Source organism: Vipera ursinii (assembly GCF_947247035.1).
Source record: "Vipera ursinii genome assembly, chromosome: 1".
NCBI lineage: Eukaryota > Metazoa > Chordata > Lepidosauria > Squamata > Viperidae > Vipera > Vipera ursinii.
Window position 1 is genome coordinate 49,924,584 of NC_139512.1, and position 26,828 is coordinate 49,951,411.

Genomic DNA, 26,828 nt, shown 5'->3' on the forward strand with positions numbered 1-26,828 from the left:
TGGCGAGTCCCCGCCATAGCAAGAGCCTTGGTGGAGCAGTGGGCTAATGCCTCCTTAAGTAACACCAGCTGCCTGCAATTAGTGCAGGTTCGCATCCCACCAGGCTCAAGGTTGACTCAGCCTTCCATCCTTCCGAGGTAGGTAAAATGAGGACCCAGATTGTTGGGGGCAATTAAGCTGACTTTGTAATAATGCCGCTTGGGGGTGTGTGTGTGAAAGCCCTAATAAGCAGGCATATACATAGAATGAAGGCTACTGCTAAGCTTGTAAGCCGCCCTGAGTCTTCGGAGAAGGGCGGGATATAAATGGAATTAAAATAAAAATAAATAAAATAAATAGCAGCCCACTGCGACCAAAAGAAGGATGCACGATAGTGTATGAGCCCTCTCGAAAGGCAGCCTGTGAGTGAGATATTAGGAAAAGAAAATGCTTTTCTGATGCCAGTTCTGTTCCTAAGGCTCTTGCAGCCCAAACAGCTAAAATGCATGGCCAACTGGACGACTTTCACACGCATTATTCTTTGGCTAACAGGAATTGAAAGGCGACACGCGTTGTAGCCAAGTCCTCCGTTTTAGCATATAAGGCTCTCGTACGTACGATACCTTCGGTGGCACCATCCTAAAGTATACGTTTTTCGAAGTTCTGTTACGTCTATTATTTTCGTGGCTATATTTCATGTGTGAGTTTTGACTCAAACGAATTACAGTAACGCACATTCATTCATTCAGAAGCCCAAATTTACATTTTTGCGCAAAAGCCAATCCTTTGCGCACATACTATCTTCACGTTCTCCGCTAACCAGTATCTTAACCGGGTACGCTTCTTAGCCATTTAGCTGTTTGACGCGAGCACCGCGCAGTGGGGAAGAATATTGTCTCCTCCGTGATCCCGTAGTCATGAAAGCGAAGTAAACCAGGAAGCGGAAGAGGAAGTATGCCTTCTTGGAAGTTATATTTCAACTTCTAGTTCAAATTTTTTTTAAGGCGTTTCGTCCCGGGAAACCAAGCTATGAGGACGTGCTGGGATTTGTAGTTTCCTTAAGCAGCGATATCTTATTGATATATGAAAGACGAGGCTACAGCTTGGAAGACATCACTCCCGTGATGCTTTTCGGAGGCAGCCTACTCTCCCTGGCTACGGCGGCATCCGAGAGCCGGGGACCCAACCGAGTCGTTCCGCCGGGAAAAGGGCGGATTCGCTATTGAACATGGACCGCCACCCCGCATGATCGGAAACTTGGCCGCTTCGCTCGTTCTCGTTTCTCGTGGTCTGGCCTGCTTCTTCCAGGGTATCTGGGTCGGCTTGTTTCTTTTGGGGAAGACAGTTCTTTCTCGGTTGGGGGCGCACCGCTTCCTCCCATCAGTTTAGGGCGGAGAACATAGAAGCTGCCTCTGGTTGAGCTGGATTCCGTGCGGGAGGGAGGTGGTTGTTGCTGCTGCTGCACGGATCATCCCTTGTAATTCGCGTAGGTCAGGGGTAGGCAACCTCGGCTCTTTTATGACTCATGGACTTCAACTCCCAGAATTCCTGAGCCAGCCATGCTGGCTCAGGAATTCTGGGAGTTGAAGTCCATGAGTCATAAAAGAGCCGAGGTTGCCTACCCCTGGCATAGGTGAACGGTGTCGCCTCTCAGACGGATCTCGGCCTCCCCTAACCCTCTCCCCCCCCCCCGCCCCCCATTTAAGCTTGGGACAGGCAAAGGAAAAAAAATCGATTTTGTTCTCCTCCCCCAAGTTATTAAAATGTTGTTAAAATATAATTACAGTTGAGGATGAAGATGAAACGTGGGCCTTCCCTCCAGGATCATGTAAGGTTTCCCACTTAGCCTCACAATGGCCCCAGCGTTACTCAGGAATTTTAAAAGAGCCAAAAGAAACTCCTGAGCCGAGGTTTCAACAAAGAATTACATCTTTATTTTGATCAAAACAGAGAGGGGCTGCCTGATTCCTCTTCGTGGCTGGTAGAGGAATGAAGGCAAGCAAGCAGGAAAGATGTCTTCCACCTTTTATACCTTTCCAGAACAAAGAGATCGGGTCTTGGTACTAGGAACCAAAAGGCACAGAAAAATAATTGCTAGATGATGACTCATACACGGCAACCCAGGCTCCACCATAACTCCTTTTCCCCCTCCCCTTTAATATGAGGCTTTTACTTTACATAAAGTATCTGACTACAAAATAATGATTACAAAATAACAAAACAATGATTACATGATAACAGTACAAGTATCAATATAAAATGGTTACTATATATAAAATAGCTGCTAATGTCAAACTTATACTAAAATCAAAAACACAATAAAATCCCTTCAACCCTAATAAGGAGAAGGTGAATGGATTAAATGTCCGGAACAAATCCAGGACAAATTTATTTGCAGCTTTGTTTTGGCGATGGCACCGAAGATTAGTACTCCTTATTTAGTGTGAAATATTCTGTAGATGTGCCTTTTTTGTCCAATACATCACAGACATAGACAAGTGTACATGTATGAAATCTATCATTGTTGAACTGCTGCAAAAGGTATAGTTGTAAAGTACCTGAGAACAGTATATAAGTTAATTTTCCATGAGTACAATTGGCTCCAGATCAGTGATTAAATCTCCAATAAAAAAACCCTTATAAAATTGCACTGCTAATTTGTTCTACACTTTATATACTTACCATTTAGAATGACATTCAACAGTAAATAGCCCAGTCATATAGCAATTACTTAACAGACAGTATTCCGAAAATGTATTTGTTACTGATAACTGCTATGCTACAAATGCAGTGAATCTTTGAAAAATAATGAGGGAAATGTGTGGCTCCTATTTAATAGCTATGTTCATTTCAGTTGAGCTATGTTTCACTGATTATTTATTTAAAAGAATATTAAAGTATTTTGAGAAATATAATTTTGATAGTTTTGACTTTGGTTTTTATCTTGGTATGAGAACTGACATCCTGTGGGAAGGCTGTGTGGGGGTACTTTTGGCAATTGGTATTTCATGGATGCAAATAGAAGTTCTGTAAAAGTGCAGATATGTGTAAATATTGTTCAGAATGTATTGACAAGTGATACATCAAAATGGCAATGGAGCAATGTCAGTAGAATAGGTTAGGACCAATGGCAGTAGAAGGATATTCTGCCACTTTTTTCTTGGAGCTGTCTCATAGTATGTTATTCATAGGTATCAGATCAGGGGTTCCCAACCTGGGGTGCAAGACGATATTCCAGGGGGTGCGAAAACTTGAGTTTAGAAGTTTCAAAATTATAGTGTATATGCGTAATTCATTATTTTGAACTTTTTTAAGGGGTGTGAAAATATATCAGAAGTGTTCTAGGGATGCGGTGTATAGAAAAGGTTGGGAGCCGCTGAGTTAGATTGATACTTTTGTTTCAGCGGCTATGCATTATAGTTTTGAGAATATCCAGCATACAAATCCTTTTCTGAACATTTGGCTACAATAATGCTGTACTCTGGATATTTACAGGAAATGTATATTTATGTGCAGTTACTCAGTTGATTGTTTCTAAATAGAATAAAGGAAATATATCTATATACTACTAAAACTCTTATGTCCATAATGTTTAACTGGCCAAAATGGTGCATCCTAGAGCAAAACATTTTGAATCTAGATATCTCAAATGAACAGAATACATCCCAAATCCAGGAACCATGACTTGAGTGGAATAAAAATTTGGCAAATTTTATAAATATTTTATGACATCATAAAGCGTTTTATGACATAATACAAAATATTACACAACATTTCCTGTGCTGGTGTTTGATTGTGCTATACAGTTCAACATGAACCGTTTTCGAGACAATACATCTTTGAATATATTCCTAAATTTTTAAGAACTTTTCAAGTATATTAGCTTTGCCATTATTGAAGGCATTGAGGATTCCGGCAAGGAAATATTTTTGAAACAATAACCCAATTGCAATTGAAAAGATAATATTTATTTTGCAGATGAACAAGGTGAAGGTTGATGAAGAAGAATATTGGAACAGCTCCAAATGTAAGGCTTTTACTTTTGATGATGAAGATGATGAACTGCTTCAGGTATAGTTTTTAATCATGAAACAAAATGGTGAAAAGAGTGCATTTTCATGCCCTTGCCTGAATTTCTGAAGAAAGTAGGAATATGCATACAGAATTAGAGTTTTATATCTTATTTTTGCTTTGGTTTGGTTTGCAAATTTTGTTATAAATTGGAAGCAGAACTGTTAATCACATTTGTTTGGATGTGTGTAATTTATGCGATACATGGTGCAGAACTGAATTTCCTCATTCCATTAAAAAGTAGTTTTTATTTCTTATGATTTGTGAATATATATATATATCGTAAAACATAAAACATTTCCTGTGCTTGTGTTTTATTGTGCTATACAGTTCAGCATGAGCTGTTTTCGAGACATCTCTGAATATTTCCCTGAATTTTTAAGAACTTTTCAAGTATTTTAGAAGCTCTGTCATTATTGAAGGCATTGAGGAATCTGACAAGGAAATATCTGTGAAATGACAACCCAATTACGATTGAAAAGATAATATTTATTTTCCAGATGACAAGTTGAAGGTTGATGAAGAAATATATTGGAACAGTTCCGCTTGTGTGTGTGTGTGTGTGTGTGTGTGTGTGTGTGTGTGTGTTTGTGTGTGTAGTTTTCTCATAGTTTTAGATTTTTATTCCATGTGAAAGTATTTGTGAATATGTAGAGTAAACCCACGATTTTGAGGGACTTTGGATGTAACAGACAAGTCCATTTGCCATTTTATACAAAATGGGCCTTTTAGTCTAACAGATGGATTTCTCTGCTATGAGTTTATTGAAGTGTTTGCAGATGAGAATGTAGGAATGAATGAACCTTTAAAAAGTTATGATGCACACAGAGTACATTCTAATAATAAACCTTTATTGTCAAAGTACAACATGTGTACATTGAGATTAGCTAATCTGATGTCTCAACAGAGGGACAAAAGTTAGTGCTTCTTGGTATGTATGATTGAGGAAGGGCTCAAGCTATTGAAGCGAAAAGTTGTGGAGTTTATTTTCATACACATTATATAGGAAAGAATCTGGTTTAAATATGATACCAACTCTTTAAAAAGGAGGTGATTGGGACAGCGCTGAGCCCGTGAAGTATCTTCAAATAGTTCTATTCTACTTCAGGAGATAGTGCTTGATAGTGCTTCAATAAGGAGGCATCTTTAAAATCTGGGCTTCTAGGAAACTAACTTTGCTGAGACTTTCCCCTTCAGAAAAGTGAGGCTAGTGTGTAGGAACTCTGGTTATAGTGCCTAAACGTATTGTTTTTACTGCCAATGATGGAGGAGGATCCTGGGTGAGAATCCTATAACAGGACCACTAGTTTAGAAATTCATCAATGTATAGTACTGTTCCAGTTCTACCAGTCCTAACCCTAACATAGTAAGGCTATGCAAGTTTTAAAAATGATTCAGAAGAAGGGCTTCAGAATGCATTGGGTTGCGGCATCACTTTAAAGCAGCCTCATATAAGAAAAGGAAAAGAGTGGTTATTCTATAGAAGGAGAACATTCTGGTCTTTATTCAACTTAAACATTGGAAACTGAAATAAAATATGCTCAGGTTTCTCAGGTTTAATTAGAATTTGTAATGCAGTGCACATTTCAAGAAATTTAGGAATGGCTGATATATAACCTATGGAGTTATGACAGAGCTAATATTTTGTTGAGAAGAATGTTTGTAAAACCTGGGTTTATCTTAAGAGATGAGTTATCTTATAGTGGTGCCACACAATACAAAATACAGCGGTCCCACTAAATGCTCAAACTCTAGTCAGAACACAAAGTATAATAACCTAGTGTCCCTCGGTTGTATTCAGGATGGAATAGGAGATAAATGATCTGATTCTGGGAAGCAAAAACGACTTTCAGGACATTCTGGCCTTTGATTTGACATCTAGGGAAGTTCTAGTCATTTTATAGGACCAATGTGTTTGAATTCAATCAGTAGAGGAAAATTCTCCACAGTGTTTTTATGCTGTTTTATAGATCCTGCTTGCTGCCAAGTCACTGTTAGATTTTCAAGAGCAAAATGTTTTTTTGTACTAAGTATAAAGATGAAGATAATAAATATGACACAGATTTGTACAGAGTTAGTATGTCTGAATTTCTCTGTAATACTAAAGTCCTTTTTAACATTTGGTCTAGTGATTAACGGCACCAGGCTAGAAACTAGGAGACTATGAGTTCTACTCTCACTTCAGGCATACAGCTAACAGGGTGAACATGGGCGAGTTACTTTCTCTTAACTCTAGGAAGCAGGCAAGGGCACACCACTTCCAAAAATGTTGCCAACAAAACTGCATGGACTTAGCCCAGTAATTGTCGGAGTCAAGACTGACTAAAACACCAAAATAAATAAATTCAAAGTTTGTGAAATATGGATGCCAAATAAAATATAATAGAACTTAAGGAAAGATATAGTGAGTAACTCAAAATAGGCATTAAATTTATTAATATTTTATCCATCTATAGATGGATTCAGATGCTTGGAATAATTGATATTACCTTGAACTTTTTTTGTATCTAAGAATAGATATGTGCGCCATTTAGGAAAAATATATTTTTTTTCTGAAGAAATCAAGGCTTCATCCTAACATTGTTTTTATTCCTAGCTGAAGGAATCCAAGAGAGCAGTCAATAGCCTTCCAGATATTAATGATGATGATGATGATGATGACCTTGAAAGGTTCAACTGGAGTGGGGAACGTGTGGGCAGTAAGTTAAATAGTACTTCATTTGATTTGAAAGCATAAGTCTATGTATTTTGGTTGATGGCAGAGCTGTCAATAAGAACTGCACCCAAAATGCATTTTGGAGAAGTTCCATGTTTAAAGTTTGGGTAGTGGCAAGGTCTAATGGGTTCATTCCTTCACTCATTTTCTTCTGCCCAAATTTCCTTTTTTAGTAAGGAAAATCTAATGAAGAAAGTAATTGAAAGTAAACAACAGTGTCAGAATCCATTTATATCATATTCATAAATGGAATGTTTCAAACGTTATTCCATGGATTCTGCCATCTCTCGAAGAGAAGAGAATGGATGTGTATTGAACTGGTATTAGGCATTTCAAAGGAAAGGAGAAGCCTTTTGAACTGGGGAAACAAAAGGCGGGGCTAGCATCTGGCTTGTGTCACGGAAGAGAGCAATAAACATGAAAGGTCCTAAGTTCCTTTTTCCCACGAGAGGGATGATACGAGATAAAGGATGGGGGACTGACCAAATGGGGCTAAGGGGGGTTAAACCGGGAACTCTTTATAAGGGTTAGTTCGTGGAATAATATTAAGTCCTGTCTCGTATTCCTACAACCAAGCATGTCATAGTAAAGATTCTTTTTGGAATAGATTTGACTCCAAGAATTTTGTCTTCCTAAGACGTGGTTTGGGGTGGGTCCTGACACATAGTCTCTCCAATAACTTCAAAGGAAATCCCTTATTTATCATAAACTAAAGAACTGGAATATCTGATAATGCCAGATCAACAGCTATAAATCCTTAAGAATGTTAAATTGGTAATGACAGATTTGAGCTGTAAAAAGGATCATTATAAAAATATTTATGTATTAAATAAATTTATATAGCTATGCAACTCACATATAGGTGATTCCAGGTGGCTTACAAAGTTTGAAAAATCCATCATATAATAAAGCCCATTAAAAAAAACCCCACCCTATCCCCCATGACGGCAACAACAGAATCAAATCAGCCACTTGATCTCCTTGGTCTCCATTCGTGGTCTCCAGGCCTGCTGCTAAAACCATGTTTTGGAATACTAACCTACAACAAACCTAAACAACGAGAAAAACAAGAAAAATGAAAAAAAAGTCCAAATATTTAGATACCAAATATCTAAAATTATATATTTAATATGTTGAAATCACTGGCTTATAAAAATTCTTATAAAACTATTTTATCAAGCAGAAAACAGTCAAAATATCTAAAAAGTCATTCTACTGTTATAAAGTATCATGATATCTATACCAAGCGTACTGTTTCATTTCCTGTTTAGTTGATAATTTGCCATTTTCAAAATAGATAAAATTTAATAACATTTTTCTATGCTAAAGAATGATACCCTTTTTGCAGATCTCTCTCTCTCTCTCTCTCTAGGCATTTCGTGGTCAATCAAAGAGACTGCCTCCAGCAGTGGTAGCAGCAGTACCTCTGAAGGGAGGGATCTGAGTCAGCACAAAGGCTCTTCCTATGCAGCTTTAGCCAAGCAATCCTCTTCTTACTCACTGAGTAGCTTTTTTAAAGGTAGGATATTGATTACAGGGGCATTTGTCCAACAGAGCTATCCTCAGAAGCATCAGAATTACATTTCTCAGCTTGCCTGATCCAAAGATTTCTTCTTCCCTGGCTCTTGCCTTAACTTGCGATTGGCAGAATATTCTTAGAGCAGTTGTTTGTCTATTTTGGTAGCGGGTCTGTGCAAGGTAACATTTGTTATGCACTCCATATGCTTATTACCTAGTATCTTACTGTGCAAAAGTCACTGTTTTTAATGCTTTTTAAATGTTTTTATGTGAAATAGAATGTTTCCTTCTCTTTATATTTCCAGTTGAATTAACAGTTTTGGCAACAGGATAGATGCAGCATAGGCAAATTTGGTGGTTGAGAAAAGGAAAAAAAAATCTATCCAGTCTTCAGCCATTGTTCAACCTTATTAAATGAGATGTACTTAGATGATGTGCAATTACACATCTTAATGTATGCTGTTTGGCATTTATTTTACAGTTAGTGGTTGAATAGGCTTCTAATTAGAGAAAATTAAGACTTCATTCCTGTCTTTCATATTTGTGCTTTACTTCTAGGAAGAAATAAACATGGGAGTTTTCAATCACTTTCAGATGGTAAGAAGATTGAATTTAGTCTTAAGCTTGCTAAAAGGAAGGTTGTTTCCCATACACCATTGGAGAAATTAGCTGCATCTTCATATATGCTCTCAGTTCAGGATGTAGTGTAAGGTTTGGCCCTGCCATTAAGAAAGCAAGCCAGGATATAGCAGCTAGTAGAAGTTGCAGTCCTTGTTCCATGCTGAGACTGGAGAACAGGAGTAGGTTTGTCTCTGCATAGAGGAGTATGTATATCTTTCCATAGAGCAGAACTGCAGCCCACTCCTTGTAGCATATCCAAATGAAGCAGCCAAGCAATCAAGTGTCACCACAAAGCAGATTCAGGTGTTTATTTATTATATTTATATAGTTTTCTATCTTGCCAGTTGCATCTCTGGGTGGTTAACAGGAGATTAAAAACCAACAGAACAAAATAGAGCAAGAAAATAATAAAAGAAAATTTAATCAAATCCATGTAACAGCAGTCATCTCCCCCCCCCCAAATTACACTGATTGCTCACCCAATCTCCAGACCCCATGCCTGAAGTTATTTATTTCTTTTAATTTTTCCCATCTCATTTCAAAATGACTAAGGGCGGCTTTCAGCATAAATTTCAGGTCTTCAAAGGTTTTTGAAATGGCATTTGGGAAGAAGGACAAACTGGCATTTGAACATTTCAGTGAGATATTTAAAGCATAATTAAACAAGAATCAGGATAGTATTTGGACTCTGGCAAATAATACATTGAAACTCATTATTTGCTTCTTTTGGTTTTTGGAAACAGGTACTTTTGTTTGTGCATTCAGACTCTTTGTTATTCTTACTTTAACTGGCATTATTGTTAACTTGTGCTGTATCAAACTTGGGTGACTTTGAACCATAGAAGGGGCGAAATAGCATGGAAAGATGAGAACTTAATTCAGAAAGTTTAAAATGTCTGCTCTTCTTTTTTCAGCTCTTACAGACACAGGATTTAAAAATTATGCTCCAGAATTACGTAGACCAAAAGGAGATTATAAGGTTAGTATATTTATTGGAATCTGAAGGAAGGAGAGAGTTAAATAGTTTAGAGTCAATTGACTAAACCCTATCCTAAATGTAAAATCTCATATCTCTTTTTGCCCAAGGACATTTAAACAACTGAGCACACTTTTGTGCATATGCATACGCTATGCATATAATTGTGTTATAAGGCTAGGCAAGGAAATTGGAAGCTTACAAAACAATAATTATAGCCTGGTTTGCTAACAGTGTTTTCCTAGGCAAATATATTGCTTTAGAAGCAAGTTCCATGTTTTAAAAGAGTTTTTTCTTCTTAATTAATGTTTGAAGAAAAAAAGAGATTAAATCATAGAATCATAGAAACCCTTTAGTTGTCATCTGGCTCAAACTATTCCTTGATGCTTGATCAGCTAAAATCAGGGGTTATACAACTTTTGTTTGAAGTCCTCCAAACTTCATGGGACAACATATTCAACCCTGTTACCCTCGTAGATTGGTTCTCTGGTTCTAATCCTGTTATCCAAAATGTAATAGAACAAGTTCATCTGCTCCTTTATTTGCTGAGAGATCAAAATCAAAATCTCTCCTTTGGCTTCACGTCTGCAGGCAAAAGATGCCCTAGCTCTCTCAGTGATTAAACTAGTGACAGATAAGAAACATAGGTTCCAAACCAAGATCTCTATCTGCCTATGTGTTGTATTCCTAGATTATTTTAAAGGTCTCCTGAGAGTTGCCTGGTAGGATGCTTAAAGTGTTATTTCTCTCTCTCCCCCATATTTTTTAATCAGAAATCATAATTGGATCTTTCAAAACAAGGTACTCTTTTTACTCTTTTTACACTTTCAGGATTACAATTCTGATTGGAGCCCTAATGATACAGTAAGACGGCTGCAGAGAGGCAAGGTAGGAAGTGGAAATGGGATGAGCTTTCAGAAAGCTCATCTTACGTTTCAGAAAGGTTAAAAACTAACAGATAATTCTTGGCCCACAGGCATTCGTTCAGCAACCATTCAGAGTTACAGTGGGGCTAAACAAATGGTGATTATGACCGGTTCTCATTGTTGTGACTGTACCAATATCTCGCAGTCAGGTGATTGCAATCTAAGGCTTGGCAATTGGCTTGCACTTACAACCACTTGCAGAATGGCCACAGTAATGTGACAGTGATTTGCAACCTTTTCTGCCAGCATCCCCAGAAAGTCAATGAAGAAAATGGCAGAGAAGGGTGCAAGTTGTTGGTCGTAAATCTCCTCCATTTGCGCACCTCCCCACACCTCCTTTGCTTCTGGTGCACCTTCTTGTATCATCACATAACTCCCCAACCTTCACCGTGCATTTCTTGCACACCCTTTCCAATCCTTTCCCCCTTGTGCCCCCTGCCACACCCTCTCTGAGCCTCGGCACTCCTCCCTCACACTGCCATTGACTCTCTCCAACACTCACCATGTCTTCCCTGCACCATCAAGCACTCCCTGATGCCTTCCTCCACCTTGCAGCAGCCATTTGCCTCCTTGCAAGCCACCTGGGATTTGCAAGTTCCTGCTTGCTTTCCCAATGCCTGGGTTGTGGGAAGCCAGCAGAAAGTTGCCTCATCTAGCAGCTGTGGAATTCAATTAACAACAGCAGCCAGGACTGCAGGGATTGCTGTCTTTTAGCTAGCAGTAGAATTTTTAGTTCCATTTGCCATCATAACTCGAGGATTATCGGTACAGAAATTAGAACATTTTTATTCTTACTTTTGTACCTACTTTTTAACTATTAATGTATTTATTTGGAAGGGTTTCTCACACTGCTTTTGCATAATCACCTGGAAATATAATTATTGGTAGTTTCCTTTTCTGCTGGAAAGCCATTTTGACATCTTGCTGTGCAAAGGGAAATGAGTCCTCTGCATTGAAGACCAATGGGCAGTGGCGTAGCGTGGGTTGTCAGCACCCGGGGCAAGGCAAGTGACGTCACGGTACCGCCAAAAAGACGCACCCCGCAGCGGCGTAGACTTTCCAAGAAGAGTCGCGCGCATGCAGGATGCTTCCGGGTCCCTCTCGAGGGCGGCTGGGCGGGGCTCCGACCTGCAAGAGCCGCTGCATTCAAGCTCGCACGTGAGCCCCACTAAATAAAGCCACGCATGCGCACGAAGGTAGGCCGGCCGGCTGGCGGGTCCATCTTTGCTCGGCCAAGCCTGCCGGGGCGCCTGCGGGGCACTTGCGGTTGGCCTGAGCCTGGGCAGAGAGTTGGGCGCTTCTATTTATTTTATTCAGTTTATGTGGCCGCCCATCTCACCTGCCGGACTCGTTTCGCTTTGCAAGAAAGAGCAGCTCGAGAGCGGAGCCAAGCCGACTCTGTGCAGCCCTTGGGGCTCCCTGAGCAGCTCAGTGCGAGCGCGCCTCCCCCCCAGATGTTGCGCCCGGTGCGGCCGGCCCCCCCTGCACCCCCCACGCTACGCTACTGCCAATGGGAGATTATCAATTGCTACCACTGCCATAATCTTATTTACATTTTCATTACATTATAATTATACACTATGTTGTGCCAATCTCAGAGTAAAAAAATAATCCATCAGTTTAGTTTTAATTCTTCAGAACTCTGCACTGATGGCTAGATGGAAGAAAGCTACATTTAGAAGACATAGAGACGATCCACAATCAATTGCATTAGACCTGCCAATCAGATATCTCTTGACAATTTGCATAGCTTTAATGCCTTTGAAGTATCTTAGATTTCTTAAGGAATTGTTTATAGTGAGATTTGCAAAGTGGGAGGTACTGCCCAGTGTTTCCTTTGCCATGGAGATTAGGAAATAACAGATTACTTGAGGAAGAATTGTCAGGGAGCTATAAAGGGAACCTCCAATTCTTCTGGATCCTCAGAGTTACGACTGAGGTTCTGCCTGAACACTTGGCACGTGCAGTTGAGTTAGAACGATTTCAAGGTTCTCTTGAAAATGCTAGAAAGAGAATTCCTAATACAGTGTTTACCACTTGAGGCCTAGTACAAAATGACAAAGTGTTTTTCTCAGTGGCTGAAGTTCCTGGGGCTTGTAATTAGGCTAAAGCTGTCCCCCTGAAAACAATCACTTCCGCCAGTGGTCTCTGGAATTGCTCACACAAACAAGTAAGCAAGTGTAGTTCCATTGCAAACACCTTAGTACATTATGAGCACCCCGCCAAGAGCTTTCCAATATTGTTTTTCTTTATGAATCTCTTTCTTCTCTAGGTGTGTTCCTTGGAAAGATTCCATTCCTTGCAGGACAAATTCCTGCTGCTGGATGAAGCTGTTGCACTGCATGATGGGAATGTTATTACAGCTGTAAGTCCTGTTCTGATCATGGCGGGGGGGGGACAACCATTTAACTTCTATTTCTGTGTATGCGATGACTTTTATATTACTTTTTTCATAAATCATTTCCCTAAATTCGTGGGGTTTTCTGGATGAGGCAATTGCCTTTTTCGTTTTGCTGTTGTTTTGGAAGGCAAGGCCTTGCTTCAGCTACCCTTGCCTCCAAGAAATGAAGAGTGCAATTAATCTTACAAGATGCCTTAAATATTTTCTAATTTTTAAAATGTCAAAAACCCAAATTATCATGCAAGCAGGGGTCCCCAATGTTTTTGAACTAGTGAGCGCTTTTGAAATTTGGGGATGATGTTACCAACACCTTTACAAAATAGTTGCCAATGTGAGAGTGGCCATTTATGAAAAGGCAGAACTACAGCCACTGCTTATTTAGCAGTTACTTTGGTTAGCAATTATTAACAAATATGATGGTAATAAATAATAATGAGATTTTTTTTCCCAACCTATGCTCATATTTACATATTTTACCTCTCTGACAAAAAAAATGGTATTCAGTATGAAACTGATTAATGTCAGGTCAGTTTAAGGCAGCAGGGCAAGCTGGTGAGAGGGTTCAAATCCGCTAATTGATCATACAGTATGCTGTCCAAAGTTGCTTTCTGTGAGATACGCACCAAGTAAATTTGATGAACCAATCAGTCAACAAAGTCACAGAGGCTGAATTTGTTAATTTGTGATTAGCACTCTTTAGGGAGATCTCCACTGCGGAGAAAAGCAGCTCAGGAAGAGATTATTTAAACAATATTTCCACCCTTCAAAGAGGCAAAAACAAAAAATGGGCACAGGATGCTATATGAGAGAACTTTATCTGAATAAGATGGCAGGACTCAGTGATTTTTGGATCAGAATAGAACTGCTAAATGAGGAATGGATACACACTGTATGTTTTCCCCACACATTTTCTAGTCTTTTATTGCCTCTTTACCCACATCATTATCTATTTTGTTTTGTTTATTGTGGGCAAATGAGCATATTTCCAAAGAAAATGTTGACTATTTTTCACTACATTTCCTATTTTCTGAGAACGCCTCCAAGGCTTACCCTGGGCCCAGGAGCATTCTTGAAAATAAAGATTGTTTGAGATTGGCATTCTGCATGCACTAGCTTTTTGTTTAATTTTGTTAATAAAGATACTTTTAAAAATGTTTTTAAAAAATAGGAATAAAGAAAGGAGTGTATCCAAGGGGCATTGAGGCTACTTTGTTCCACAGAGGGAACTTGTTATTAAAGATGGATGCAGAAGGACAAACCTGATCCTTTAGGGCAGAGTGCAGTCCTAGAAGAGACTGAACTCCAGTCACATCAATGTAAGAACTGGTCTGAGCTTCAATTTTGGCTCTTGTTGATAACAGCCAAATCATCACTTTCACTGCCTACTTGAATCTGATGAAAAGAGAAATAAAATTGAGTGTTGTCAGCATACTGATGACATTTTGCTGTAAATCTATAAAGATCTCTCTTAGCAGTTATACAAATAAAGGCAAGATATCAATCAATTATGGATGAATGGATAATTATGATGCTCGATCTGTTTTTCTGCAGATACTCATTTTTCTGAAAAGAACCTTAAGGAAAGGTATGTAATGTCCAGGATTCCCAGTTAGATTTATAAATGTATGTGTATAAAGTATGTATAGCCTACTTCTCATACAAGTCAAGCTGACAGATCCCCTGTGCTTTTCAAGGCAATGATTTTAGGCAAAGAAAATTATATTTTAAACCATATAAATCATTGGTTTTATAACATGAATTAGATGTAATTCCTTTATAGCGGGGTAAACATTGTTGGTTATAACTGGATTTATTGAGCATAGAGGTCAGTTCCCATTCATCAGCATAGATAAGTTTTTTCAAACATAGCAACCTTAAGACGTGTAGACTTCAAATCCCAGAAACGCCCAGCGTGCATGCTGGCTGAAGAATTCTGGGAGTTGAAGTCCACACTTCTTAAATTTGCCAAGTTTGAAAAACACTGCCATAAATACGATCATGCTACATATTACATCCTATACAGAACATCTGTTTTGGTGATGAGTTCAATTTTTTCTATCCTTGGCTTACTGTGAAGTGTGTGAGATTTTCTGTCTTGTTAGAACTTTTGCAGCACATAAACTACCTTTTCCATCACATATAAAATAAGGCTATCCTCTCTCAGTTTGTCAGCTGTTGGACAACAAAGCTGAACAGGGAATTAATTTAGCCCTAAACTAGCAGATGAACCACAATGTTGTTGAGCTAAAACTAATTCCTAATTCCAATATTGAATCACATACTAACCCTCTTTCTTTTGACTCATTAATTGTTACATTGCATCATTGCCTTTTAATGATAAGGATACTGCTCAGATTTTACATATTGTAGCAACATGCCACAAATACAACAAAAACCAAATTTTCGAGCTGGAACTTCTAAATTAGAGACTCCCTTATAATCCAACATTTTGTTGCCCCCATTCCATCAATTAGCTACAGGCAGTGCGCTGACGTGCAGTGAGCTGGCATATCTAGGGTGATCCTTTCATTTCTTCTAGTTAGTTGACCATGTAGTAAGCTGATTTGTCCCAACCTTGTGGCCTCCAGATGTATAGGACTACCCTTCCCATCCTCTCTTTCCAGGATGGCCAACAGATGTGAAATACTTAAGCAAAAGAAAGAGTGAGGGGATTACTCAGACCTGATCTTGTTAGACAAGCACTTCTTCTCTTTACAACTAGAGATCCTGTTCAGAGAGCTGGAGATGCGGCAAGTTGCTTTGCGCCATTTAATACATTTTCTCAAGGAGGCTGGAGACCAAAAACTTCTCCTAGACTTGTTGAGGTAAAAGCCCTTGTGAGCATACAACCAAAACTGATGTCTGATTAGGAAATTGAACAGGTCTGACACATGTTTTTCCTTTCTAGATTCCTGGACAGAACTGAGGAAGCTGCAGTGAGTATTGCCTAGACTCTTTTTTAGTGGAAGGAAACAATAATATGCTGAGAAATTGAAGGCAAGCCACACAATACTTATTCTCAGGAAAAATGGAAATTACATTCCCATTATCTCTGGAGGGAAAACATTTGAGTAGATGTGGCCAGGGCTATCCAGCCTTGATTGAATACTTCATCTGAGCCTGTTTTGTCTTGTTTCCACCATCTCCAGCTGACTCAATACCGTGAACATTTGACTATCTTGGATGCTGAGAAAAGAAAGGAGTTTCTGAAAAGTTGCATTGGGTAAGTGAGAGTTATGGAGAAATAAAAGGAGAATAAGCCTTAGAGGCAAAGAACTTGTGGAAGTAATGAGAATTTATTTATTTATTTTATTTTAATTCCATTTATATCCCGCCCTTCTCCGAAGACTCAGGGCGGCTTACAAGCTTAGCAGTAGCCTTCATTCTATGTATATGCCTGCTTATTAGGGCTTTCACACACACCCCAAGCGGCATTATTACAAAGTCAGCTTAATTGCTCCCAACAATCTGGGTCCTCATTTTACCTACCTCGGAAGGATGGAAGGCTGAGTCAAAGGAAGTCTTATTGTTTCCCACAAAGTAAAAACTATGGAAAGCTGTAAGGAAGAGGCTTTTCTTTAGGGAGAAGAAAGGACGAATAAGGAAAAGAATGCCATGTACAGTTTTTACCACTAAAACCTTTGCTATGACCTTTAACTGTGTGAAATGGTGCATCATAGGGCAACAGTCTTTGAACCAGGATACCTCAAATACTTACTGAATGTGTCCAAAATCTGGTATCTGTGACTCCCGGGGGAATGAAATTTGGGGCAGTTGTGGCTGCTTCAGTCCTACTGGCTGTAGCTGATGTGGTCATGTGAACTTCATTTTCAACATTCTGTGACAGTTTCCCAGCCTGCCTTGCAATCCTTCACTCTCCCCCCCCCCCACCGAGCAGCAGCCAATAACCTGCCTGCTAAAAAAAGGGAGGAGGGGGAGAGGAGCTTTCAGATGCTCCCTGCCATCTTCCCACCGGGAAATGTAATGGCGAAGCTGGCAAGAAATTGGAAGTTGCTGCTGTTCCCACTGCTTTTTTTTTTTGCTCCCTGGTCATTCTGCTTCTCTGTTTAGGTGAGAAAATATCTCTGAAATGAGATGGGTATGGGTTATCTAGTAGTTATAGAGACTTATGCACTTCATAGTATATAGATTGGGAGATGTTTTTCCCTACAGTTGTAATAATAAGGCCACACCAGCATATTTAGGACCAAAAAACCACAGTTCAACTGTAGGAAACAAAAATCACTGCCTCAAAATGTTTTGCTTGTTAACACATGAAAAGCTTTTAAAGAAACATAGATAAATTAATAAAGAATAGCACTATCAATAGCTGCTGCTACATTACCTAAACATTACCAGGTTCTAATGCATTGTAATGTCTAATTATCGGTTGCTTAAGAGCCTGCTTGTATGAGCTTTTCATAGATGTCTACTGACTACTTTGGCAAGTAGAATGTATGGCATGCCTTTGACCTTGATCCACACGGCACTCTTTGTATTCAGTAAATAGCTTGTAAAGTTTATTAGGCCAGGGTTATTCTTTGGTAACTTGTAGGATACCCAATTGGAGATTGCCTCACTGAACCTGCTTTAGAATAAATATGTTTACATTCTATACCAGACATGTCAAACTCGCAACGTCACGTGACGTCGCACAACGTACCGAAAGAGTTTTGCCATTGCCGGCAATGGGGTGGGCGCGGCTTCCGGATGATGCGTCCGGCCCGTGGACCGGCAGTTTGACACCCCTGTTCTATACAAAAGAAGAATGAAAAAGTGAACTACCACCACTCTTCAATCTAGGTTGCCCTTTTCATCAGAGGATGCTGCTCATGTTCAGGATCATTATACACTCTTGGAAAGGCAGATCATCATTGAGGTAAGGTCCCGCTTTGCCAGTGGGTACATGACAGTGCCGATTATTCCAGACTTCTTGGCTTCGACCTGCTTTGTTGTAACACCTGGCTTTTTATATGAACTAAAAAGAAAAGTAGACAGAGCCAAAATGCTAAATCCCTTTTTTCCCCATTTCTGGATTAGAGGGTTAAGGAGAAAAACCTATCATAAACCTTGTAGACATGGAACAAAAGAAAGATATTGCCCCAAGGCTAGAAAAGTTGCCCATGCCTGCCATAATGGAGCCACCATGGCAGATGCTGGGCGACTGTTTCAGAACTCCTTAGAAAAGGCATATCTTTTCCTGGGCTTGCATGATTATTGCCATGAGATCTCAGAAAAATAAAGCTAGGATACAGATATTACTAATGTAATGTTTATCCTACTCGTCCTTCATGAAATTCAGTATGTCCTGGAGTAAGTTAAGCTAACCGGTAATGACTGGAACAATTTCACGAAGACCACAATTCTGTCCAAATTTTCTTAGGAGAAAACACTTCTAAATATAGGATATACCTCTGTGTAAATATGGAAAAGATTGCAACCCACTTGTTGGGATTTAATCCGGATTGTCTTTGAAACTTAAAAAAAAATGTTTTGATGTAACACTAGATGTCTTTATCCCTATGGAAATCATTTTTGTTCTGATTTTTTTCTAGGCGAATGACAAGCATTTAGAGTCAGCTGGGCAGACAGAAATCTTTCGAAAATACCCTAGAAAAGCTTCCATTCTAAACATGCCATTGGTCACCACGCTTTTCTACTCCTGCTTCTACCATTACACAGAAACCGAGGTTAGGATTGCAGTAGCAATGGGGATCTCTGTGTTTTTCTGTGGAGCTTGGTGTCTTTTCAGAATAAGGGAGAAGCCATATATCACCATATGCAAGTGGACATCTGAAATATTGTATAGTCTTCAGATAGATAATGCACTCTTCACATACTGCGGTATTTGATATACTGAACGTAAAAAATACTATTATCCTCCATTTGGCTAGTTTAGATAAGGCTCCCTTGGATGTTAAACATTGGCATATTTTAAGCATAACATATAATACATTTTAAAATAGTTTATATGTAAAATGGTTTAATTCACATTTGGGAAGAAAATTCTGTAATCTATATATATCGTTTGTTACCAACTTTTTCTTCTTGGTTAAAATATTTTAATAAACGTTGCAATGTTGCTCTTTTCCAGGGAACATTCAGTAGTCCAGCAAACTTGAAGAAAACCTTCAAGGTAAGGAAACTGGTAGTTTGCCAAGCATACATATCCGTGTTCTAAAAGAGACCAATGATCCTAGAAATGTACGCAGAAGATATATATTATGGAATGAAGGTATTCAAGGGATTGTGCTGCTAGAACCGTGAAGCGTGACAAGGCTTGGTTGGGCAATTTCCATTGTACTGATCTTAAGAGACTGATTTCACAGCCATAATACTAGAGTAGAAGACCTTAAGTCTGTTCACTTGCTCCTCATCTTTTCATTAGAGTACAGTGAGTTTGGGATTACGTTCAATTTGGCCTGATCTTGGGAGGAATTTTCTTTTGCACCATGGTTCAGGGATATAGATTATATTTACAGACAGCTGCATTACCCCCTTTTCACGTGCAGAATTCCGCCAGCTTATTGAATGGCTAGTGTTGACTAATGTGTGATATGTTTTAATTTGGAGGCAGGCTGACTGCTTGCACGGCCTATTGTTTTTATTAGTTTTTATTAGTTTTATTATTGTGATTTTTACATGATTCATTGTTAATAGGAAAAACTTTGAAAAATAATGCAATAAGTATGGAAAACATCCAGATAATGTGTTGTTGGATAAGGTATAAGGAAATCCTTGCTAGAACAGACCAAGGGCCATGAAATTGAGTTTTCATTACAAGAATCTCAGCAACCAACAGATGACTAAAGATACACAATTTAATTAGCTTTATTTTCATTGTTAGTTTCCTCCAAGATGTTAGGGCAGCATACAAAGTATTTTCTCCTGTAGTATTTCCTCACAACTTAGGACGGGTGGGCTGACAGAAAACAATTAGCCTCAAATCATCCAGTGAGCTTCTGTAACTAAGAATGGATATGAACCTAGGTCTTCTGAAACCGAATATACTACTTTAACTACTTCACACTGGATCACAGTCTAAATCTCTCAAGCTGTTTCTAGAATTTCCATTTCTTTACTTTACAGATTCCAGATAAACAGTATGTGCTAACAGCTCTGGCTGCTCGTGCCAAACTCCGAGCTTGGCATGATGTGGATGCCTTGTTTACAACAAAGGTAAGTCTGACCTTCATTGAATCTTTGGTATCCTTGATTCATATTGCTTGGCATAATGATTCTTTATACCAGTCATGTGCTTATCTGTCTGCTCTTGCACGATGCTTAACGGATTTTCTATAGTTCATTGAAAGATAGAAACTTGTTCCAATTATTCTTTTTGAATTTTCGAATGTATCCTATAGGCAGGGCTTTTTTTCTCATAGAACGCTCAGAACGGAGTTCCGGGACCTTTTTTGGATGGAACCTTGTAGAGTAGGCAAGGCGGATTGTATGACATGTGTGAGTTCCAGCACCTTTTTCTTTTACAAAAAAAGCACTGCCTATAGGTAAGTTCCATCAGAAAAGGAGAGCAGCGTCGTCCAAGAAAGAATGCATCTTCTTTTAGGACATATGCAAAAAGTGAATGAGCTATCCAAGAATAACTATTGCTTGCTCCTAAATAATGTTTAGCAGTGCATCTCATCCCCAGATTGCTATTTTCTTTTTATCCATTTGTGATTTCAGAATTGGTTAGGCTACACCAAAAAAAGAGCTCCTATTGGTTTCCATCGAGTGGTGGAGATAATGCAGCGGAACAACGCCCCAGTGCAGGTAAGTGAGCAAACTGTTCAGTAGTCTGGTTTTGGTGTGTTCCACTGATCAATAGGCTGCTGCCTGCATCTTGAAAAGTCTTTGTTCATTTCCCAAATAATTTTATACATCATACATGAAAACTAGAAGAGATATTTCTCTAGTTTCATATGTATTGTTTGTTTTAATATATCATTGATTATAGAGTTGACCATCTGCCTTTTGGAAAATAGTTGGTGAAGAAATATAATTTGGGGTAAAATAAAGTTAACTCATGGTGAAGCTGATGTAGAATTAAATTAGGAGAGATGAGCAATATTCTGAATATTCTGCTGATATTTTCTTGTTTTTTATCTACAGGTCCTGCAGGAATATGTGCGTTTAATAGAAAACGTTGAGACAAAGTTGAACCTTGCTATGAAATACAAGTGCCATGATGTTGTTATCGATGTATGTATTCACTGCTGAAATTCATTTCCAAGAGACTGTAGGAAATGGTGGAATGGACAGAGAAGCCAAGGGTTGATTCTTTAGTCAAAAATTCCTAAATTATTCCTAAAGTACCTGAAGAAACTATCATTAGCAGTTTGCTGTAGCTTGTATTTCAGAGCTGCTGCCTCCCTCAATCCCCTTATGTTATTAAAATTGTGTCTGATATGTTTAAAGAAATCCCAGAACAGCTGGCTGCTCCTTTCAGTATAGCTTTTATGTATCACTATCAGCATATTACAGTTGACCCTTCTGAACAAGATGTGGCTTCCGTTACAGTTGGAGCTCACTTACAATGAAGCAATCAGTTGACTCTTTTTAAGTCACAGGTACTGGCCCGCGGCCCATTTGGAACCAGTCCACACAAGCAGTGGGCAAGTGCACTTATGTGCGCAACTCCATTTGTGCAAGTAGCGTACTTGCGCAGATGGAGTTGTGTACACAAAACCATCTCCTTTCCCACTGCCCCCCTCCGTCACCACTGGTCCGCAAAGCCGGAAAGGTTGGGGACTGCTACTCTTAAGTGATATACAAAATAGCCTTCCCTATCTCATGAGTTCATCATCTCTTTCAGCTTTCAGCTTTCTTCTCAGTTTCCATAAATTAAACATTAAATTTTCCACAGATTGCCTGCATCTTGATGTATGTTGATTCAGTAAAATGTAATAAAGGTATAAAACCAGCAGATTCCATAGTACATTATTCAGGCAGTACTATGCATACTAGAGTGTTTCTTCTAAGTATAAAGCATAAGAAAAATTCATGTTGGTAGCTAGTCACACAAGAAGGTTCTTTGGAATTTGTTCTAGGTCAAGGAAACGAAATCTCTGGAAGATAAGGAAAATATTTTGCTATCTTGTTTTAGTCTTCCTGCCTTTGACAGATAGACACTTGCCCTTTTCTTTAGCCATAATCACAGCCATGAAAACCTACCAATTTGATAGAAGTCAGTGAATTTACGACCTAGCACAACTAAGAGACATCATCAATTGTCTAAATGTTGCCCATTTCCATTATCATTTTAGCCTAATAGTAGAAATAAAATATTGGTTTGAAAGTATTAGCTAAAGCTAGCCTTCTACTGTTAACTTTACACTCCAGTGGGCCGGATGCGTCGCAACAAAACCGCGCCCACCCCATTGCTGGCAATGGGGAAAAAGCTCCAATACGTCACATGACGTCGCGAGTTTGACATGTCTGAACTAGGTAATAGTATGTGCTGTGCTTCTGCACCCAAAAAAAGTTGAGTCCCAAATGTCTACGGAGTTTCTCAGTATCCGGGTCATGATTGTCCCAAGGTTGCTTTTTCAAAAAAGCAACTGGACTTTGTTTTTCCTTGAAGACATTTCGCTTCTCATCCAGGAAGCTTCAGTTCTGAACTGAGTCAGAACTGAAGAAGCTTCTTGGATGGGAAGCGAAATGTCTTCAAGGAAAAACGAAGCCCAGTTGCCTTTTGAAAAAGCACCTTTGGAAAGTTCCAAATCTTTGTTGGGGCAACTGTTAAGTCCATATCGGCCTAAGCAGCAGGATTTCCAGAAAGTTACTGAGAAGGAATAGGTGATAACTGTCTAGGATCACTGTGATTTTGAGTTTTTGATAAAAAAAAAATAGTTGTTTTGTTTAACTGGCTTCTCTTTTGGATATTTGCCAGACATACAAAGATTTGAAGGACCGCCAGCAACTGATGGCATACAGATGTAAAGTTGAACGGGGTTCCCCAGCAGAGGAGAAGATTGATGCTATCCTGAGTAACCCAGTAAGAAAGAACACATTAGGTTACATGTACTCGTTAAAGGAAGCACAGAGGAAAAAACGAATAAAAACCCTCCCACTTCTAAAGAGCAACATGTCAAGAATGTTTTTGCTTCGATGGGTCTGCTGTCTAAGCAAAAGCACACGAGCTGCTCTGCTCCAAAGGCAGTTGTTGTGCTGGTTGTTGAAAACCCAAACAGCTCTGCTTTCAGCCAGTCAAGCTGAAGTGCCTGCAAACATGGAGGGGAGTGGGAAGGACTGGTTCAAGTTCAGATGGATTGGCCAGTTGTAACCATGTGAGAATTTCATATTTCTCATTATAGTTTATATGGGTAAGCCAGTGGCAAAACAAGGATCATCCCAAAATTCTTGCAATTGAACTTTTGTTGTTCATATGCTCAGTAGCTTCCGACTCGTCATGACCCAGTCTATAACTGTCAGTCAGTAATTGCTCCTACTTGTGATGTCATGTCTTCTGCCAGCCTCTTTTTCTCCTGCCTTCAAAGGCATTGAGGGTTTGTTCTTGCATTATATGTCCAAAATGTGTACGTTTCTTTATGTGTCTTGGGATATCATGTTGAATGATTTATTTGTTTGTTTATTCAATTTCTATAGCTGCCCAACTCAGTGAATGGCCCTGGGCAGTTTACAATTCAGAATGTATTTTATAATTAAAAATTTAAACAACATTCTAAAACAGTAAAACACATTAAAATCAGTAAAAAACAAAAATATTTTTTCTCCCAAGTCCAAATTTTCAAATATATTCTACAGCATCACAATTTACTTCACTCAGCCTTTCTGCTTGTGTACCTTTTGCAGCCATATGATACATTTTGAAAAACCTTGGCCTTGACAATAAGTTCTTGAATTTAGCTATTAATGTAGAAGAAAGCTTTTCTAATTCAAATTAATACCCTTAGGGCTTTAGCTTTAGGTCCATTCGTGGAGTTAAAGGATCTCCTTTTAATCTTTCAACTGTTATGGCAACTATTAAAGTGGTTCAGGTAACTTTTCTTTACAAATAAAACTATATCTTGTTGTACTTGAAACTAATGTATAAAGCATTACTTATCTATTCTGTTTAAACATAAAAATAAGTCTATTAGAGTTGGGTAGCTAATACATTGAAATGAATAAATTAATAGTGATTTATGGTCTTGTAGGTATAATTAGATAAAAGTTGCAATCATACTGTCTTTTTACATAGTTCTTCGGAAAAATGTGCAAGATTTCTGACTGGCTATCATTTTTTAGAAGAATGATTGCTTGCCAAATGGGCCCTGTGATCTGATTTATGTATCACACTAAACCATAATCAGTTAAGTTTACCTAACATGGTAAGCTGAAAGCACAGAAAACACACTGTCCGCTATCTGTTGTGTGTAATCCAGATACAGAGTGGCATTCTGTAATGCACTGATAAACATGCTTTAGATTTGAAAGATTTATTTTGCATTTTACTAGACTCCATCAATCTGGCACAAAAGACATGCAGCAAAATTAAACACTTTTGATCACAGAATTTGTTCTAAGTACCAAATTAAGTAATTTCAGTCAGTTTATACAGAAATCCGTTACTGAATAGTGTCACACGTACCTCAATTGGCAATATAATGTAAGTTCTGTATTTTGCTCAGCCACTGTTCCTCCAGTTGATAAATACTATGAAATTAGGACATCTTGTTGCTCTATCTTTGGACCCCTTTGTTTTGTTACATGTTTAATTTGCCACTGTTGCTATCATTAGGTGTGATGATCAAGATTAACTACTGCAATTTTATATCCATATCCTGATATCTACTCTTTCTTATTATTGGTGCCAGCTGAGATCACAGAGAATTTTGAAGCCTTATAGATTATCAAAAGTGATTGGGAACATCAATTTCTAGCCTTTTCAGAAATCTTACCTATTATCTTTTTTCTTATTTTTTTTTCTCCTATTCATTTTACCACAAGTAGGAAGCGTCCTCCACCTGCGTTTGGATTTTAGTATGTAGAAAAAATAACTTCCAAAGATCTATCAGCAGCTTAAAAACTTATGTCAAGGAAATGGATCTAATTAAACAATTTTTGAGCCATGTTTTATAGAAATGATTGTTCATTTCACTTTACTTTATCCAGCTTGTGAGAGTGAAACGAAGCTGGTAGCTTTTCTACTTTTTAAATATGTTTTGGGCTTCAAATCAATATTGCTGTGTTGGTTTACGCCATGTCAGTGGATCATTTAGTTTCAGTAACACTATTCTTGTTTCAACGGTAAATAACACCTTATTTTATCTATTTTCTCATGTTATTTATAAATTCCTCTTCTTTATTGGCTTCAGTGACTAGAGATTTACTAATTATTTTCTCAGATGTGATTATATTTTATATTAAAGGTAAAGGTTCCCCTGCACATGTGTGCTAGTCATTTCCAACTCTAGGGGCCGATGCTCATCTCCGTTTCAAAGCTGAAGAGCCAGCGCTTGTCCGAGGACGTCTCCGTGGTTATGCCAAAGGCTCACGGAACTCTGTTACCTTCCCACCATAGTGGTCCCTATTTTTCTACTTGCATTTTTACGTGCTTTCGAACTGCTAGGTTGGCAGAAGCTGGGACGAGTAACAGGCGCTCACTCTGTTACACAGCACTTGGGATTCGACCCGCCAAACTACCGATCTTCTGATCGACAAGCTCAGCATCCTAACCCACTGAGCCACCGTGTCCCTATATTTTATATTAACCACATCCAATTCTGCTTTTCTTTCAGCAGATCCGGTGGAAGAACTGAGAGACACTCCGTTCTTTGGGAAGCACTTCATGTTGACTCAATGAGGTCAAAGAGAAAGATTGCCAAGCCAGTTCTGCACTGATTTCAATCCACTGTCAGTTTGCCTGTTGCCTCAAGATGCTGCCTCTGTGAAGCCTTCACTGAAAGGAACCTCTTAGGCAGAGTTGGCCAAAAGAGACATTTAGCCAATGAAGCACAAGTCTGATGAGTTGAACTCCACAATATAAATATATGAGGAATATAACATTATATAGACAAGGGAAGCATATTTGATTGAGTCAAGAACTTAATGCTTCCACTTCGTGTTCATTGTCTAGTCATCTGAAATGATCAGGACAGCTTTCCATAGGAAAAAAAATCTGTATAATAAATATGCTTTTCCCTCATTTGAATCTAAGGGGTGAGACTGTTGTTCTTAGTGATATGAAAACTCTGTCCTGCACATTATTCTAGCATCCATTACCAATTAACTGGGATAATTATTTGGAAAGTGCTGCATAAGATTCTTAAGAGTAAACCTACATACATTCCCCTCATCAAATGTTGGAGGGTTTAACTACATGACCCTTCAGTCAATGAGAATGTGAGTTCAGTTCTACATGGAATCTACCAATTTTGAACTAATCAAATTATATTTTCTCTCAAGGTCTAATGAAAACAGTTGGCCCTTGCTAATTATGCTTCAAAGTTTGTTAGCAAATCTACTTCTTCTTTCTAGGCGTCATGTTATCTTTCGCTTTCCATGTTGTAAATAAAGCTTTACCTCCCTTATATTTGTTTTTTCTGGCTGTTTGGCTGTAAAGATGAGCATGAGTAAAGTAACTAGTGTTTTCCAAAGATACAATATTTAGAAACT

At 38.7% G+C, this 26,828-nt stretch overlaps 1 protein-coding gene across 1 annotated transcript; it reads left to right on the forward strand.

Annotated features, from left to right (window-relative positions):
* Window positions 1-837: 837 nt before the first annotated feature.
* Window positions 838-26,743, forward strand: VIPAS39 (VPS33B interacting protein, apical-basolateral polarity regulator, spe-39 homolog). The gene is made up of 20 exons (XM_083371743.1): window positions 838-1,288; window positions 3,958-4,050; window positions 6,647-6,749; window positions 8,139-8,285; window positions 8,843-8,881; window positions 9,820-9,884; window positions 10,713-10,769; window positions 13,080-13,172; window positions 14,760-14,793; window positions 15,931-16,033; window positions 16,117-16,144; window positions 16,358-16,431; window positions 18,012-18,087; window positions 18,764-18,898; window positions 19,303-19,344; window positions 20,298-20,387; window positions 20,895-20,981; window positions 21,321-21,410; window positions 23,101-23,205; window positions 25,952-26,743. The coding sequence occupies exons 2-20, from the start codon at window positions 3,958-3,960 to the stop codon at window positions 25,970-25,972; spliced, it is 1,482 nt and encodes a 493-aa protein (XP_083227869.1). The 5' UTR covers window positions 838-1,288; the 3' UTR covers window positions 25,973-26,743.
* The last annotated feature ends 85 nt before the right edge of the window (window positions 26,744-26,828 follow it).